The sequence below is a fragment of the Phasianus colchicus genome, chromosome 5, assembly GCF_987193195.1.
Source record: "Phasianus colchicus chromosome 5, bPhaCol1.hap1.1, whole genome shotgun sequence".
Lineage (NCBI taxonomy): Eukaryota > Metazoa > Chordata > Aves > Galliformes > Phasianidae > Phasianus > Phasianus colchicus.
Genome location: NC_143440.1, coordinates 28,342,520 through 28,355,879, shown reverse-complemented (window position 1 = coordinate 28,355,879; position 13,360 = coordinate 28,342,520). Strand labels below are relative to the sequence as shown.

General features: G+C 45.5%; 1 protein-coding gene and 1 long non-coding RNA gene across 16 annotated transcripts in view; one reads left to right on the top strand and one right to left on the bottom strand.

The window, feature by feature from the left end:
• Positions 1 to 1,955, bottom strand: part of MAP3K9 (mitogen-activated protein kinase kinase kinase 9) — a 122,928-nt gene extending 120,973 nt beyond the window's left edge. For 9 of the 15 annotated variants that reach the window (XR_016466891.1, XR_016466890.1, XR_016466892.1 and 6 more), the window contains exon 1: positions 1,570 to 1,954. Coding sequence is in view for 5 of the 15 variants with exons in the window: in XM_090141108.1 (XP_089997234.1) it covers positions 1,570 to 1,870 (301 nt within the window). In the remaining 10 variants the exon portion in view is untranslated. Of the gene's footprint in view, positions 1 to 1,569 lie in introns of all 15 variants that reach the window. The other 6 variants (XR_016466886.1, XR_016466887.1, XR_016466888.1 and 3 more) reach the window with 2 other exon arrangements.
• A 1,332-nt stretch (positions 1,956 to 3,287) lies between these two features.
• On the top strand, positions 3,288 to 5,602 carry LOC116229256 (uncharacterized). Its single transcript, XR_004166975.2, has 3 exons — positions 3,288 to 3,374; positions 3,737 to 3,901; positions 5,527 to 5,602. It is a non-coding gene; the product is annotated as an uncharacterized LOC116229256 (long non-coding RNA).
• The last annotated feature ends 7,758 nt before the right edge of the window (positions 5,603 to 13,360 follow it).

Below are 13,360 nucleotides of genomic sequence, written 5' to 3'. Positions count from 1 at the left end.
AGCATCACTCCTTGTGAAGGGCAAATCTGTAACGTCAAGTTTCAAAATCCAGTTTAACAGCAACCAACTTTTCTATCTATCCAAATCTCACTGTTTCTTGAAAAACAAACAAAAACAAACACCTCACCACCACCAGAATGCACGTTAAAAACTTACTGCAGGGGAATAAATTCTATTCCATCATGAACATATGGTTGCTTACTTGAGAAAAGAGGCAGTGCTGTCCTGGGCAGGGCAGCAGGTAGGGCAACAGAAGGGTAAGATAACAAGAATAAAGGGAGATGGTGCAACCCCACAACTGTTCCTGAACTAATTTGCCACAGTAAGTGTAATAGGACAGGAGAATACATAGTTATAAAGACTGTGCTTAAACAGCTCAAAGCATGAGAGGAGCTGAGGTTTCAAGAATCTCTGTAGAAATGGTTCTTCCCAGCTGTCATGAGGCAAAACCTACTGAGCATTTGCAGCATTTTCTGCATGTGGGAAAAATAGCCTACACTCTTCCAGCATGAAAGCGAGCCCCACTGCTGCCCAGCAATCTTTTCATATTTCCAAGGGTAATTCTAAAAATTACTGAGCTCTCCACCTAAATGCTTTCAAGCAGATGTGGAATAAGGAAAAAAAAAAAAATGAAGCTATTAGTTGTATTCCTTGGAGATACGTCCCAGATAGGACAAAGCACCTTTTCACTCCTTTTACTTTCTAGAAAAGGCTACTAATCTGAAGATTCCTCTCTGCCCCCACAAAAACAAAACCACAACTTTATTCTTGCCTGAATTGTCAATATTGATAGAAACAAGACCTAATAACAGCCATTCCTTCTTGTTTCACTTTCCGCAATTGTACGTGGTAGCAAGAATAAGCAAAAATGAAATGGCTCAAAGGCTTCAAAACTGCTCTGAAACTCGGTACAAACCAACCCCTCCATACTTTCAGCATCACACCTTAATCATGCAACTCTCAGGTAGGCCCAAATATCCAAACTCTGATAAAACTCATTCAGAGGTGTTATCGAGCAGCGTTTGAAAGCAGGGAAATGGCAAATGGGAACCTGCTAACACAAATTAACATAGGAGTAAAAGATAACAGACTTCTGGTTAGGAGCAAGGAAAATAACGAACGAGTAACAAACGATCATTGCAGAAAGCAAGCGCTTCCCACGCAGCAACCTCTCTCTCCTTAAGGACATTCCTAAAGGGGAGCCACCGGAGGCTGCGGCACTGCCCAGCCACGAAGCTTCAGCCGTCTGAAGGCTCACAGCCCACGGGAGCACGGTATTTAACAAAGGGAAACGGCGATAAACGCGAACGCTCGCGCTACCGAGCCCGGAGACAGAAGACCGCGGGGCTCCCGACAGGAAAGGCCCCCGGCAGCCCCGCGCGGCGCAGTGCCGGGCAGCCTCGCGCTCCGCTGCCGGGGCCGCCCCCGCGGGGCCGTCCGAGCCGAGGGCCGGGCCTCGCCGCGCCGCTCCCCCACCGCCCGCCCGGGCCTTTCCCCGCCGCCGCGGCCCCGGTCCGCCCCCTTCCCCCGGCACCCGTCCCCGCGGCGCCCCCCTGCCGCGCTCCTTACGCTGTATGGCGGGGGGCGGCGGGTAGCGGGCGCGCAGCTCCGGGCCGCCCCCCTGCACGCCGCTGCTCACGTAGTTGCTGGGGAAGATGCCGACGCGCTGGTCGATCTGCCCGGTCCACCAGCCCTCGTCGCCGGACACCTGCGAGTCGCGGGACAGCACCTGCACCACGTCTCCCGGCCGCAGGCTCAGCTCGTCCTCGCCGCACGCCTCGTACTCGAAGACGGCCGTCCAGAGCGGCCCGCCGCCCGGCGGCTCCCCGCCGCCCGCGCCCTCCTGGCTGAGCGCTGTGAGGGGCTCCATGGCGAGGCTGCTCCATAGGGGGAGGCGCCCGCGGCAGCCGAGCGCTGCGGGGGGCGGCGGGGCCGGTACCGCCGCCTATTGTTCATGCGGCCCGGCGCGGCCCGGCAGCGGGTGCTGCCGCCGCGGCCCGGCCCGCAGCCGCCTCAGCCCAGCGCGGGAAGCGGGGAGGGCGGGCGGCGCGTGCCGCCGGGCCGCCGCCGCATCCCTCTCCTCCCCGCCCGCCTCCGCCTGCCGCCGCGGCCGCGCATCCCGGAGCCACCTGACTCTCTGGCAGCTTCGGCGGCGGGAGGGGAGGGGCGGCCCGGCTCCTCGCCGCGATTGGCCGCCGCTCACGCCCGTCAACGCCTCCCTCTCACCCGATTGAGGGCTCTAGCCCTCTCGGCCACGCCCACCCCCCCTCGCGCCGAAGCCTCGCGCTCACCGGCGTCCCCCCCCACCCCCAGCGGCCGCCGCTCCCCATTGGCCTCGCCGCGAGTGTCAGTTAAGGGCCCCGAGCCCCTCCCTCCCCGCCGCATCTCGTTGGCTGGGGAAAGCGGCGCGACGCGGGGAGGGCCGAAAGAGGGCGGACGTGAGTGGGCTGGGCCGCGCTCGCCCGCCGCCAGCTGGAGGGCGGAGCCGGCCGCGGCGCCGCTGGCCAATGGCAGCGCGGGCTCTCCGCGCGGCGCCGAGGCAGCGGTTTTGGGCGGGGTTGCGCCTGCGCTCGGCACGAGGCCGCGGGAGCGCGCTGCGGGCGGGGCGCCGCCATGTCGTGCCGTGAGGAGCCGCGACGGCTGCGCTGCGGTCGGCTGTAGGCGGCGCAGCGTGGAAGGGCTGCGGTTTCGTTTATCCCCGCGTGGTCAGGCTGTGCGCCAGCGCAGGCGTTACCTGGGCTTCACGCAAGGTTAATGCGGATGGCTCACCAAGGGAAAAACGTAACACTGAGTGACGGGAAAGGGCGGCTTTCTTCGTGTTTCGCTGCAGGTGTCACTGATAAGCCTGCAGGTGAAAAGGCTGCAGCGCCTCCTGACTGGGAACGCTTGTTTTCCCAGCTGTGTTCCCACGTGAAGTCTTGAGTTTAGTGTCTGTTCAGAGTTTTGCAAAGGGAATGACACAATTCTTTTTTGCTAAATGATTTTTTTTTTTTTTAATTCTGCACTCGAAGTGAAGCATTTGGTGCTGTTTTGGAGCTTTTGTTGGATTTTTTTTTATGCACAAGGTGACAGGCAGTACTTCCTCAACGTTCTGCAGCGGGACTTTTGTATTTCCCTCTTGCCGGTGAGGCTGGATCTCAGGGTGCACTCTTTCCACTGTTCTTTTGTTACTAAACAGTGTTTTCACCATTAATCTGAGCTTATCCAACGTTACTGCTGCTGAAAGGGGCTTCCCTGCGCCGTGTCACATGCCTGACCTGCTTTCCTGATTCCAGCAGCAGTGCCTGCGTGGCTCTACAGTCATTGCAGCTCATTCATCCAGCTGAAAGCTAAGCCACCCTGTAAAGGCAGGGAGATTTCAGTCAGCTTTTCAGGTTGGTCTGATTCGTGTTAGGGCTGTGCACAGGCATGATCATTAAAGCCAGCGTGATGTAAGGGCACGGGATGGGATGGGGGATGGCAGACCTCTCCTGTTCAACCCCCACTCAGGTTAGCTTTGGAGTTCAAATAATAGATAATTGAGGAGAAATCTGAAGGAGCAGTGTTAATGTCCTTTAAAACACCCTCAGCTGCATCCAGTACCTTTCTGTCCAGTTATATTAATGGAAAATAATGGCTTCTTTAAACCAGACAATGGGAAAATACAGTCCAAAGTGAGTATTATTCCTTAAAAATTGTCCTCTGAAAAATTTAATGAGACAACAAAATAAAGGCCTCTTTTTTTTTTTTTTTTTAGCTGATTGAAGTATGTTTAGATTGCTTCAAAGGTTTTGGTGTTTGATAGCAGCAGAGTTACACAGCTGATGGTGAAAACTCGAAGTAAATCGACTTTATACATACTCAGATTGCCTGCTGCAGCAAGCTAATGAGACGGAGCCCTGCCCTCGTGTGGGGTACCTTGGTATTGTAGTACACAGCCAATTTAACTTGTAAAATAGATCTTGATTTTTTTCTTTTTTCTCCTGGTGCTTTTTCTTCTCCTATGATGTATTTCTACAGAAAGAGTGTCACTTGTGTAGGAAACCTAGAGCAACAAGTACCTGGAGCTGGGAGAGTGACCAGGGAAATGCTCTGCAGGAGCCCTCAAGGGTTTCTACTGTTCTCAGAGATTTCTCTTGGCATCGTTCACCAGTTATCTCAGAAAGCAGCTTCTGCTTGTAATGATTTGGGCAGACTGGAAAGGCAGTTCATCTATTTATCTTGATATCAAGAGTCAGTTAACGTTAAACTAATATGTCAGTAACTGGCAAAAGTCAGAAGAAGGTAACATTAAACAGCATAGGCAGTCTGAATGATATTTTAACTCTTGCAAGATACAGAAAGTTTTGTAATAGCACACAATTGTCTGATGAATAGCATACATGTTACAGTGGAGGGTTTTGTTGTTTGTTTTTTCCTTATGTGTTTTTTTAAGATGACCCTATACATTCCATTATTATTCAAGCAAGTCTGAACAATGAGAATTAGACTGTGGATTCAAATCTCAAAGTCTGTATCTGAATCCCATTCAGTGATTCTGAATGTTTGGCAACAGATTTCATCACAATGTGTTTTAAAAGGAGACTAATCTGTAAAATACAGATAATCTGAATGTAGTTCAGAATGCCTTCATAACAGAAATTTAGGACCAAGAGTTTTAATGCAGGCTTAGTTTTGCTTTTGTGTTAGAAAAGCAAAGTTATTAGAGGAGAAAAGAGACCCATCTATCCCTAGTCTTAGCTTCAAAAACTCTGCCCTGCTGATTGCATTCCATTATTCATATACATTTAGGGCAACCATCTCAGCTTTTGCCCTATCTTCTGAGAATTATTTGTGTACACTGTTAAACTAGTGCTCTTTCCACTGACACCTTTCCCTCTCTTAACTGGACCTAGCTGTTTTATAACAACATCTTTCTAATGTGCCAGTCCATAGTTATAAACATATACTGGTTATGAAAATCTTGGCATTCCAGAGTTCTTCATAGGAAAAAAAAAAAAATGAAATACTACAGAAGAAAAAAACAAAAAAGGTCCAGAAGGAAGAAATAGTACCAGTATCTACCACATAGTACTAGAATGTCACTACTGTTGTTCCAACAATAGCTTTGATGAAAACACATCTCTGCCAGCACACTTATAAGGTATAAAAGATTAAGGAGATGCTCCTTTGTGCGTCTCCTTAGCATAGCTCACTCTTTATGCATTCCATAGTAATTTATATTGCATCTTAAATTATCCTGGCACTAATGCTCTCATTTGGCTTTTATACATTTCCTAGGATGTATGTCAACTGTGTTCCATGGTTATAACCACAGATAGAGCCATATAAAGCAATCTGGAGATGTGTCTAATGCCAGTAGACAGTTATTTGATCAGTAACTGATAATGTCTCCTCAAATAATGTCAGCTTCACTGACGAATTGATTCTTCTACCATTATAAATTGCCTCACTGCATGGCTGTAAAACTGGACTGTGCTTTTTCCTCACTTTAGAAAAGTACTGCTTTACCAGCATCACTTTAATGTAGGTTTGCTCTTCATGCAGGAGAGAGGTAAGCCACTGGCAACAGAAGCTGTACAAGCTGTGCCGTGCTGACTAGGAAGGAGGCTGTGAATCTGGGACTTCAGCATCTGAGTCAGTACAAGAGGGAGCTCTGCTTCATAAAATATATATATATGCTAATCTCCCAGATGGCTACATCTTCATGGAACAGATGACCTGGAAAATAAAACAAGACTGAAAACACTGGTTAGTGGAAATTCTGGGCTAAAATGTGAGTTTCTTAAAGATTCATCTTTTGAACTCACAGGTCACAGTATGATTTCACACACGCCAAACAGCACTGATACATTTATCAATATTCATATAAGAAAAATAAATCAGAAAGTGTTTCAGATGAGCTTCCTAACTGCACTGGAAGATACACAGCTAAGAGAAATTATGTCTTTCTTTGCTTTACTGGTGACTTCAATTTACATGCTATATAATTCATTGCATTCCAAACTGCTTGTATAGCCCATTTCATTTGGCATTGGTGTGTTGGCAGTCCTGCAGAGGAACACCCCACAGATAACATTGTGCCACATTTTTGAAAATGTATGTAACAGTAATATAAGCAATTTGAATAGAGGATCTGAGAGAAGTTATTGCAGAGCAAATACTCCAGTTACTGCTCAGCTAGAACTGACACTAGAACAAACCTTTCATGAAAGAGTACTGAAATCTTTACAATCACTGGTGGCCTCAATCTTCCTTTTTATGTTGCATGTGAAGAATGAAGCAGCACAGCATACTTCAGTGGCACTACCAGTTCAGCACTCCCTCAGAGCATCCAGCTTCCTGCCAAACTGCCAACACTGCCTGTGGCACCATGGCTTCCCATAGAAGCCTGTTGCCCAAGGAATGACTGAATCTTTCTTTGTGAGGACAGTGAGTTTTTGTTTAAAAAATGAAACAAAAAACAAGTCAAAACCAAGAGAAGAGCTAGTTCCTGGCTTCATTTAGGTTTTAAGTTGTCAAATACTTTGAGTCAGTTTTCAGGTTACTGAAGCCATCCTTGAATAACTTCAGAAACACAACACAAGAATGAAGAATCCTGCACGTGAACTCAAACCACCAGAGACAGATAGAAACTTTATTTGTAATTCTAATGGTGCATTAGAAATACGACATATAAAGACACAACATCCATTACTGACACCAGCATTCATATCCGATTTGTAACTTTATACCCAAACCATAACTGTGCTAAATCTGTCATTACAAAGTTGTGAAATTAGATTATTTTACTCCAAATGAAAAGCCATCTTTCTCCTTACTGAGGCTGATGTCTTTTTTCTCTAATATGTATTCAGCAAGTTTGCTTGCTACTCAGAATAATAAACCTCAGTCTAAAATAAGACCAAATAGGTCAGGGCTGTAGTAATTGTTTTTGTTCAGGTTGTCTTGAGGGAATAGGCAACATTTGCCTGCTGCCTCCTTTTATTCACAATCACAGTTTAAATTCTTAACAGAATCAGTTAGAACAGCCTCTTCAAAAAAAAAAAAGTATCAGTTTTTACTAGAAAAATCTTCTTCCTACATTTTTCTACAGTGTGTCTACCATAATGACTAAACTCAAGTGTTATTCTGAATACATTTAAGTACTTCACAAGGCAACTGGAAGGGGATTTCCTTGTACTTACATGGAAATGGACTCAATTCTGTTTTGATCTTTCAGCAAGTATGGGCAGAAAGACACACAGATCACATTTTTATTCTAATACCATCCCTAGCAGTACCCAATCCATAGAGAGACAAAAAACAGTGAAGATGAATTTCATGCTTTGCTGCTGCAACTATCTCAACACATGTGCCTTTTCATTCCAGAATTAACTAACTTTATTTTTTTCTTTCACTAATTGATGAGCTCTGGTTCTCCCCACTGTAAAAGATCTGTACAACTCCATACAGCTTGAAACTTTCATAGAACATGAGAGAAATACAGTTCTTGGAGTTCTCCTACACAGATTGCTGAATGCCATTGACTCTAAATGGCACTTAAGTAGTTCTCAAAATCTAATATTAAACAACATTAACTCTTGAAGGATACACACCTCCTTTCTCATAGTGTGGTATTTTTCCTCTAAATTAAGTGATTTTAATTAAGCAAGAGTAAGGTTCACTGATGTACAAATGACAGGCTTTCTACACATTAGTATTCCTCAAGTATGTTTTCCTGCTCTGCTACATCTGGAGCTTCGTGTCACACTCATTAAGTACTGTAGCAATTAGATCAATACACCGGGAAAGGTGTTACAAGAGATGCAATGACAGAAGAATCAGCACAGTAGAAAGGTACCATAAAGGAAGGGAAGAAGATTGCTCACCCACATCAGATCTCAGGTTCACAGCAGAAAGCTTCACCAAGAAAGGATCACCAGAAAGAGATCCTCCCCAATGGCAGTCAGCCCTTAAATGGGGTCTAAGAGAAGTGCAGCCAGGCTCCACCCCTTCTGTTCACACAGCTGAATTGCCTTCACCTGTGCTCCCAGGGCTGACCGGTCCTTTCCCCAGGTGCTCAATCAGTGGTTCAGGCCGTAACTCTACATTTCCCATACAAGTATTCACATCAAATTCAGACCAGCAAAGATTCTATTCCAGAGCAGCATCTACTCTTGTTAGACTGAAGCTTCTAACTACGACAGGTGCCTACCTGGGATTGTGGACAAGTACCTAATGGAATTAAAACTCTAAACTGAAACCACCCTTTTCTAATAAGCTTTAGGAAAACTTGGTATGCTCTTAATTCTTAATATTTTCATAGAATGGCTTAGGTTGGAAGGGATCTCAAGGATTATCAAGTTCCAGCCCACCTGCTACAGGCAGGGTTGCCAGCTGCTAGATCAAGTACTAGATCAGGCTTTAAACACTTCCAGGGCACCCACAGCCTCTGCACAACCTGTTCAGCACCTCATCACTCTCTCAGTAAAAAATTTCTTCCTGGCATCTATTCTACATCTCCCCTCCTTTAGCTTAAAAGAATTTCCCCTTGCCCTATCACTCTACCCTTGTAAAAAGTTGATTTCTCTCATGTTTACTGCATATGTAAAATATGCTACAGTGAGACCATTTTGATAGCTACAAAAAGTTCATTTTCCTATTTTCAGATGGTTATCATTTCTAGTACAGGGTAGCTTCTTCATGACCAGCAAAGAACTGGGAGTAAAAGCAGCAAGAAAGATGATTCCTTCCTATTGAATTTTAGCGTATGAATTGTTTTGTCTAGTTATTCCTAGCAGAAGACGTCCATCCTTGAATTGCTGATAGCGTGCCAAAGTTTCTTTACGAGGATAACGAAAGGAAAGGGTTAGAAGTTCGGCAGCTGAAGGGGAGGAGGATGTGCGAGGCGGCAGCTCTCGCTGGGACGTGCCACGGGAAGGTCGCCCTCGCCTGGGCCCGGGCAGGCAGCCGGAGCCGCGCAGTGCCGCCGGGGGGCGCTGCAGTGCCGCGGTGGCTCCGGCGCTGCCCCGCCGCGTCGGGCCTGGCGCTGCGGCCCCGCCGGCGGCTGCGTCCCTCCGCCCCGACCGGCCCTCGCGGGCTGCGCGTCGGCATCGCTAGCGTTCGTCCCTGCCTCCGTTGCCGCCTGTTAAACGGGGTTTATTTTTCTGTTCTGCGGTAACAATGAAGAAATTCTCTCCCGAGCTATTTTTGGTCCTGCTGGAGCCACACGCTGCTTCCTCAGGGCTCAAAGCTCATTGTTTTCATTCGCTCGCATGAAACAATTGCAGGCTGCTTAGGACGTATTTGTTTTCCAGTGCCTCCAAACCATTATCACCTTTTCCTGTTCCCCTTGAGAAAATGGGCCCTTGATACTCGGCCAGGTTGCATTATTTAATTTCCTGCACCCTTTGGGTGAAATCGTCACAAAGGCGGCACTTTTACTGAAGGGAAACAATCTCAGAAAGAATGTGGAAGAAAACCTTACTCTGGAAAAAATAAGCAACTTGCGCAACCCTGGAGGAATGAGGCAGGGTGAGTCACGGCAGGCAGAGCTCCTCACCCAGCCCAAATCATTGAGAAGAGGTTGCTGGGTCCTGCACGCATCCGGCAACGGTGGGACATACAGGGGCACAGCACAGCATATAGAAGGGCATATGTGAGATGTGAGGTGTATGGGAGCTGCTGAGTCACAGCCTGAACCACTGATTGAGCACCTGGGGAAAGGACCCAGTCAGCCCTGGGAGCACAGGTGAAGGCAATTCAGCTGTGTGACCAGAAGGGGTGGAGCCTGGCTGCACCTTTCTTAGACCCCATTTAAGGGCTGACTGCCACTGGGGAAGGTTTTCTTGGTGGAGCTCCCTCCTTGGTGGAGCTTTCCCCTGTGACCCTACAATCCCTGCTGTCTTTTGACACGGGTGAGCATTCTTCTTCCCTTCCTTTGTAGCCCCTTTCTTTTGTGCTGGTCCTCACATCTCTGTTGTAATGCTTTTCTGGTTATATTGTTCTGTTTAAGTGCTGTGTGAGGTTATGAGTGTCCACAGTGGCACAAAAAAATCTTCTTCACCTGCTTTATATTAATAGCAATGTAACTGAGTCCAGCCTCATTGAAGACAACAGGAGACTTGGAAGAACTGGGTCTGCAGGCATACCTTAGCATGCCTCCTTAATAGATTCAGGGAATTGTAAAATTGTTTATGTTGGAAGGGACCATTAGAGGCTATCTAGCCTAACTCCCCTGTAGTGAACAGGGATGCCCACAGCTAGATCAGGTGCTCAGATTCCTTCCAGCCTGACCTTGAGCATCTCCAGGGATGTGGCATCCTCTGCCTCGCTGGGCAACCTGTGACAAGGCATCACCACCTTTATTGTGGTAAAGCTTCTTATACCCAATCTAAATCTCCTTTCTTTTAGTTTTAGTTTGTAACTGTTTCCTCTTGTTCTATCACAACAGTTCTCACTACTGAGTCTCCTTCTTATAGCCTCCCATTAGGTGTACTGAAAGGCTGCTTCTCATGGTCTTTGCTTCTTACTTTCTTCACCGTACTTTTTCTTCAGTACCTTTTCAGATCTCCTTTCACTCTGAAACTGAAGTTTAGTTCAGCTCTTTCTTGTTTGCTCTCCAGTTTAACTGTTTTAACCTATGTGCTGCTATAAATTGTGAGAGTGCTGCAAGGGTTAAAAAAAGTGCTTTTGGGATGTGAACTTTTTACTTTTTCTTAAAAACTGCAGGTGAATTCACTTTCATTAAAGGTTTGAATTAATTTTAATTCAGATGTAACTACGTATGCATTTAGGACCCTGGCTTCTTCCTATGCTCTGCTACCAGTTGATTCAGAGGACGTGATAGCAACCAGGTTTATATCCACAGAGGCTGAATGACTCTCAGCACGCTTTTATCCTTATTTTGGGTAGAGTGTTAGAAAGAGTGATCACAATAAGAATGCCAGTTGGTGTCTAATCAGCAGGAAGGAGAAGTGAGGCTTTATTACAAAGGATAAGCTCTTGGTAATGCAGTCTCTTTTCCCTGTAGACTACACAAGGCCACACACGCTGCATGTGAAGCCACCTCCTACATAATTTCCTTGAGAGTCAATCTAGCTAACCAAATTTGATAAATATTCCAGAGATATCAGTCCCTCTCCTACTAAACACTACTAGCCTGAAGCTGATGTTCTTCCATCACTCCATTAAGCTCAGTCCCTTGCAATCTAACTGTTGTGCTTATGAGCAGATCTGACAACTTTAAGCACTTGTCTTCAAGCTTATGATTTGATGGGTTTCACAGAAACAAGAGATGCAGTTAACTATTGGGCACAGCATCTGACAGAAGCTCCTAGCAGGCCTGCCAGTTGCACAGAAGTTGTTTTGAGAAAGTATGTGTTGTTTAGATCTGTTGTCAGGTGCGAGACAGAAGGGAGAGCAGTGAAAAGCTGGATGATTATGAACTCTGAACTTTTCTCTTGTAAGACCCATGTCCTATAGAATTTCCCCCAAATCTAACTTGTTTCTGATGTCAGTAAAAATAATAGCTTATGAGTAAAGATGCTTTTCAATTCATAGCTTGCAAAATTATGCCTGGATCTTTGACTTAAATCATTATTTTTTTTAAATTTGGAACGTTTTGCTTCTTTTCCATTATATGTCATTTGAAGATTTACAAGCAAGAATGTAGTTGCATTGATACTAACAAAACTGTGAAGAAGCAGTGTATACCAGAAATTCAAAATTCAGTCCAAGAGACAATATTTTGGCCACCTGTGTTTAATTGTACTGTTACCACAGCAAGACTGTTTTTCATATGATTTGTGTAACACTCAGTATTGAATTAAATCTTGGAAGTACATTTTCTACAGCAAAATAGCTTTTTTTGATTCAAGTACTGTTTGCAACAAAACCTCTTTTCATGTCATGTTGCATGCTGAAACAATGGTGAAAAGATAAATCACTCAATCTAATTTTAACTGCTTCAAAATTTTGCGATAGGTTCACTAATTCTTCTGAAGTTCAGAACATTTTTTTAACACATGTAAACATATAGCTTACAGATTTCTGATGCAGCCTTACTTGGCATCCCTGGGCTCTAGAAGCAGAATGAACAGAGTATGAATCTCTCCACAAAAGAGTTGCCTACTCCACCCTTCCTTTGTTTCAAAGTCGTTTCTGATTTTTTGACTTTGGGGTTATTTTTAATGTTAGATCATTTCCATTGTTTATCTCCAGAAAAGTGTTTCCAGGCCATTTTGCAGTCATCACTATTCTAGGAAGGCCTATGAGCAGAAAAAGGTTATTTGTTTCCCAGGCAGATGTGGTCAGAAATATAAAAGTAACTGCATCAGCATCACATACCTCTAATTTCTTTGTTCTTTAACTGTTTTCTCCCTATTCATTTTCACTGCTAAACCCATCAAAGATTTCCCTAGGGGCTGAACATCTCTTTCCATGCCAAGGGCTGATAAAGAATGCACCAAGGAAATAAATAGGCCAATACTTCTAATGTCGACAATGCTCTGGAGCTAAACCTGGAGCCAAGAGCTTAGCAGCTGCACAAGGAGTCTGTGCAAGTGGTTTTGGGAAACACAGCACCCTCTGGGTGTCTGACAATCCCCAGGAATCTGCCGTGAGGGCTTTACAAGCTGATCTATGATGGGCATCCCTCATTCCTGTGCAAGTGGTCAGGAAGAAACTCTGCCAAGTGTTGTTCCCTCTTAGGTTCACTCTCACAGTGTCTCTTGTGAGACTCTTTTTCCACAGAAGGGTTGTACTAAGAAGCAGTGTTTGTAGGAAAACCTGTTGGCTGGCCGAGTCTTGGAATAAACCTGCCTGCATTTCTCTGATCTGTAAATTCTACTGCTACTGCTCTATTTAGTCTCTGCTCTTGATACAAAGCTGGGCACAATCTCGTATGACAAACAAATGCAGTGGAGGAATTAATATTGAATGTTTCATCCCACTGGGTTGTCTGTGAAGGAAAAAAACTCACTTGTGTAGTACTGTCTGTACAGAAGTGTGGTTTGTACAAATACTCATTCTGATTCATGGATTGGGACCTGGTAGGTCTGAGTACTGGTTTTGTCAGTGATTTACTTGGTGAACCTGAGTAAATCAGTCCATTGATTTCCAATAGTGTTAACATCCATGTAAGGGAACTAAGGAGAGCAGCTTTTCAGATTGCTTTTATTCACAGATGAAAAGGCTGTAACCAAAAAATACAGCAGAATCAGTATGTCTTAACAGATAACACTGAGTTGAATCATGCAAATCTATTTTTAAGTCCACTTTTCTTGGCTATGTATAGTTCTCTGCTTGCTATGGTGCTGCTGTGCCACTACTGTTGATAATGATCATCAAGCCTTACCTGTATGAGTGAGTGCAAAAGATGCCAATGGCAACCTCAAGG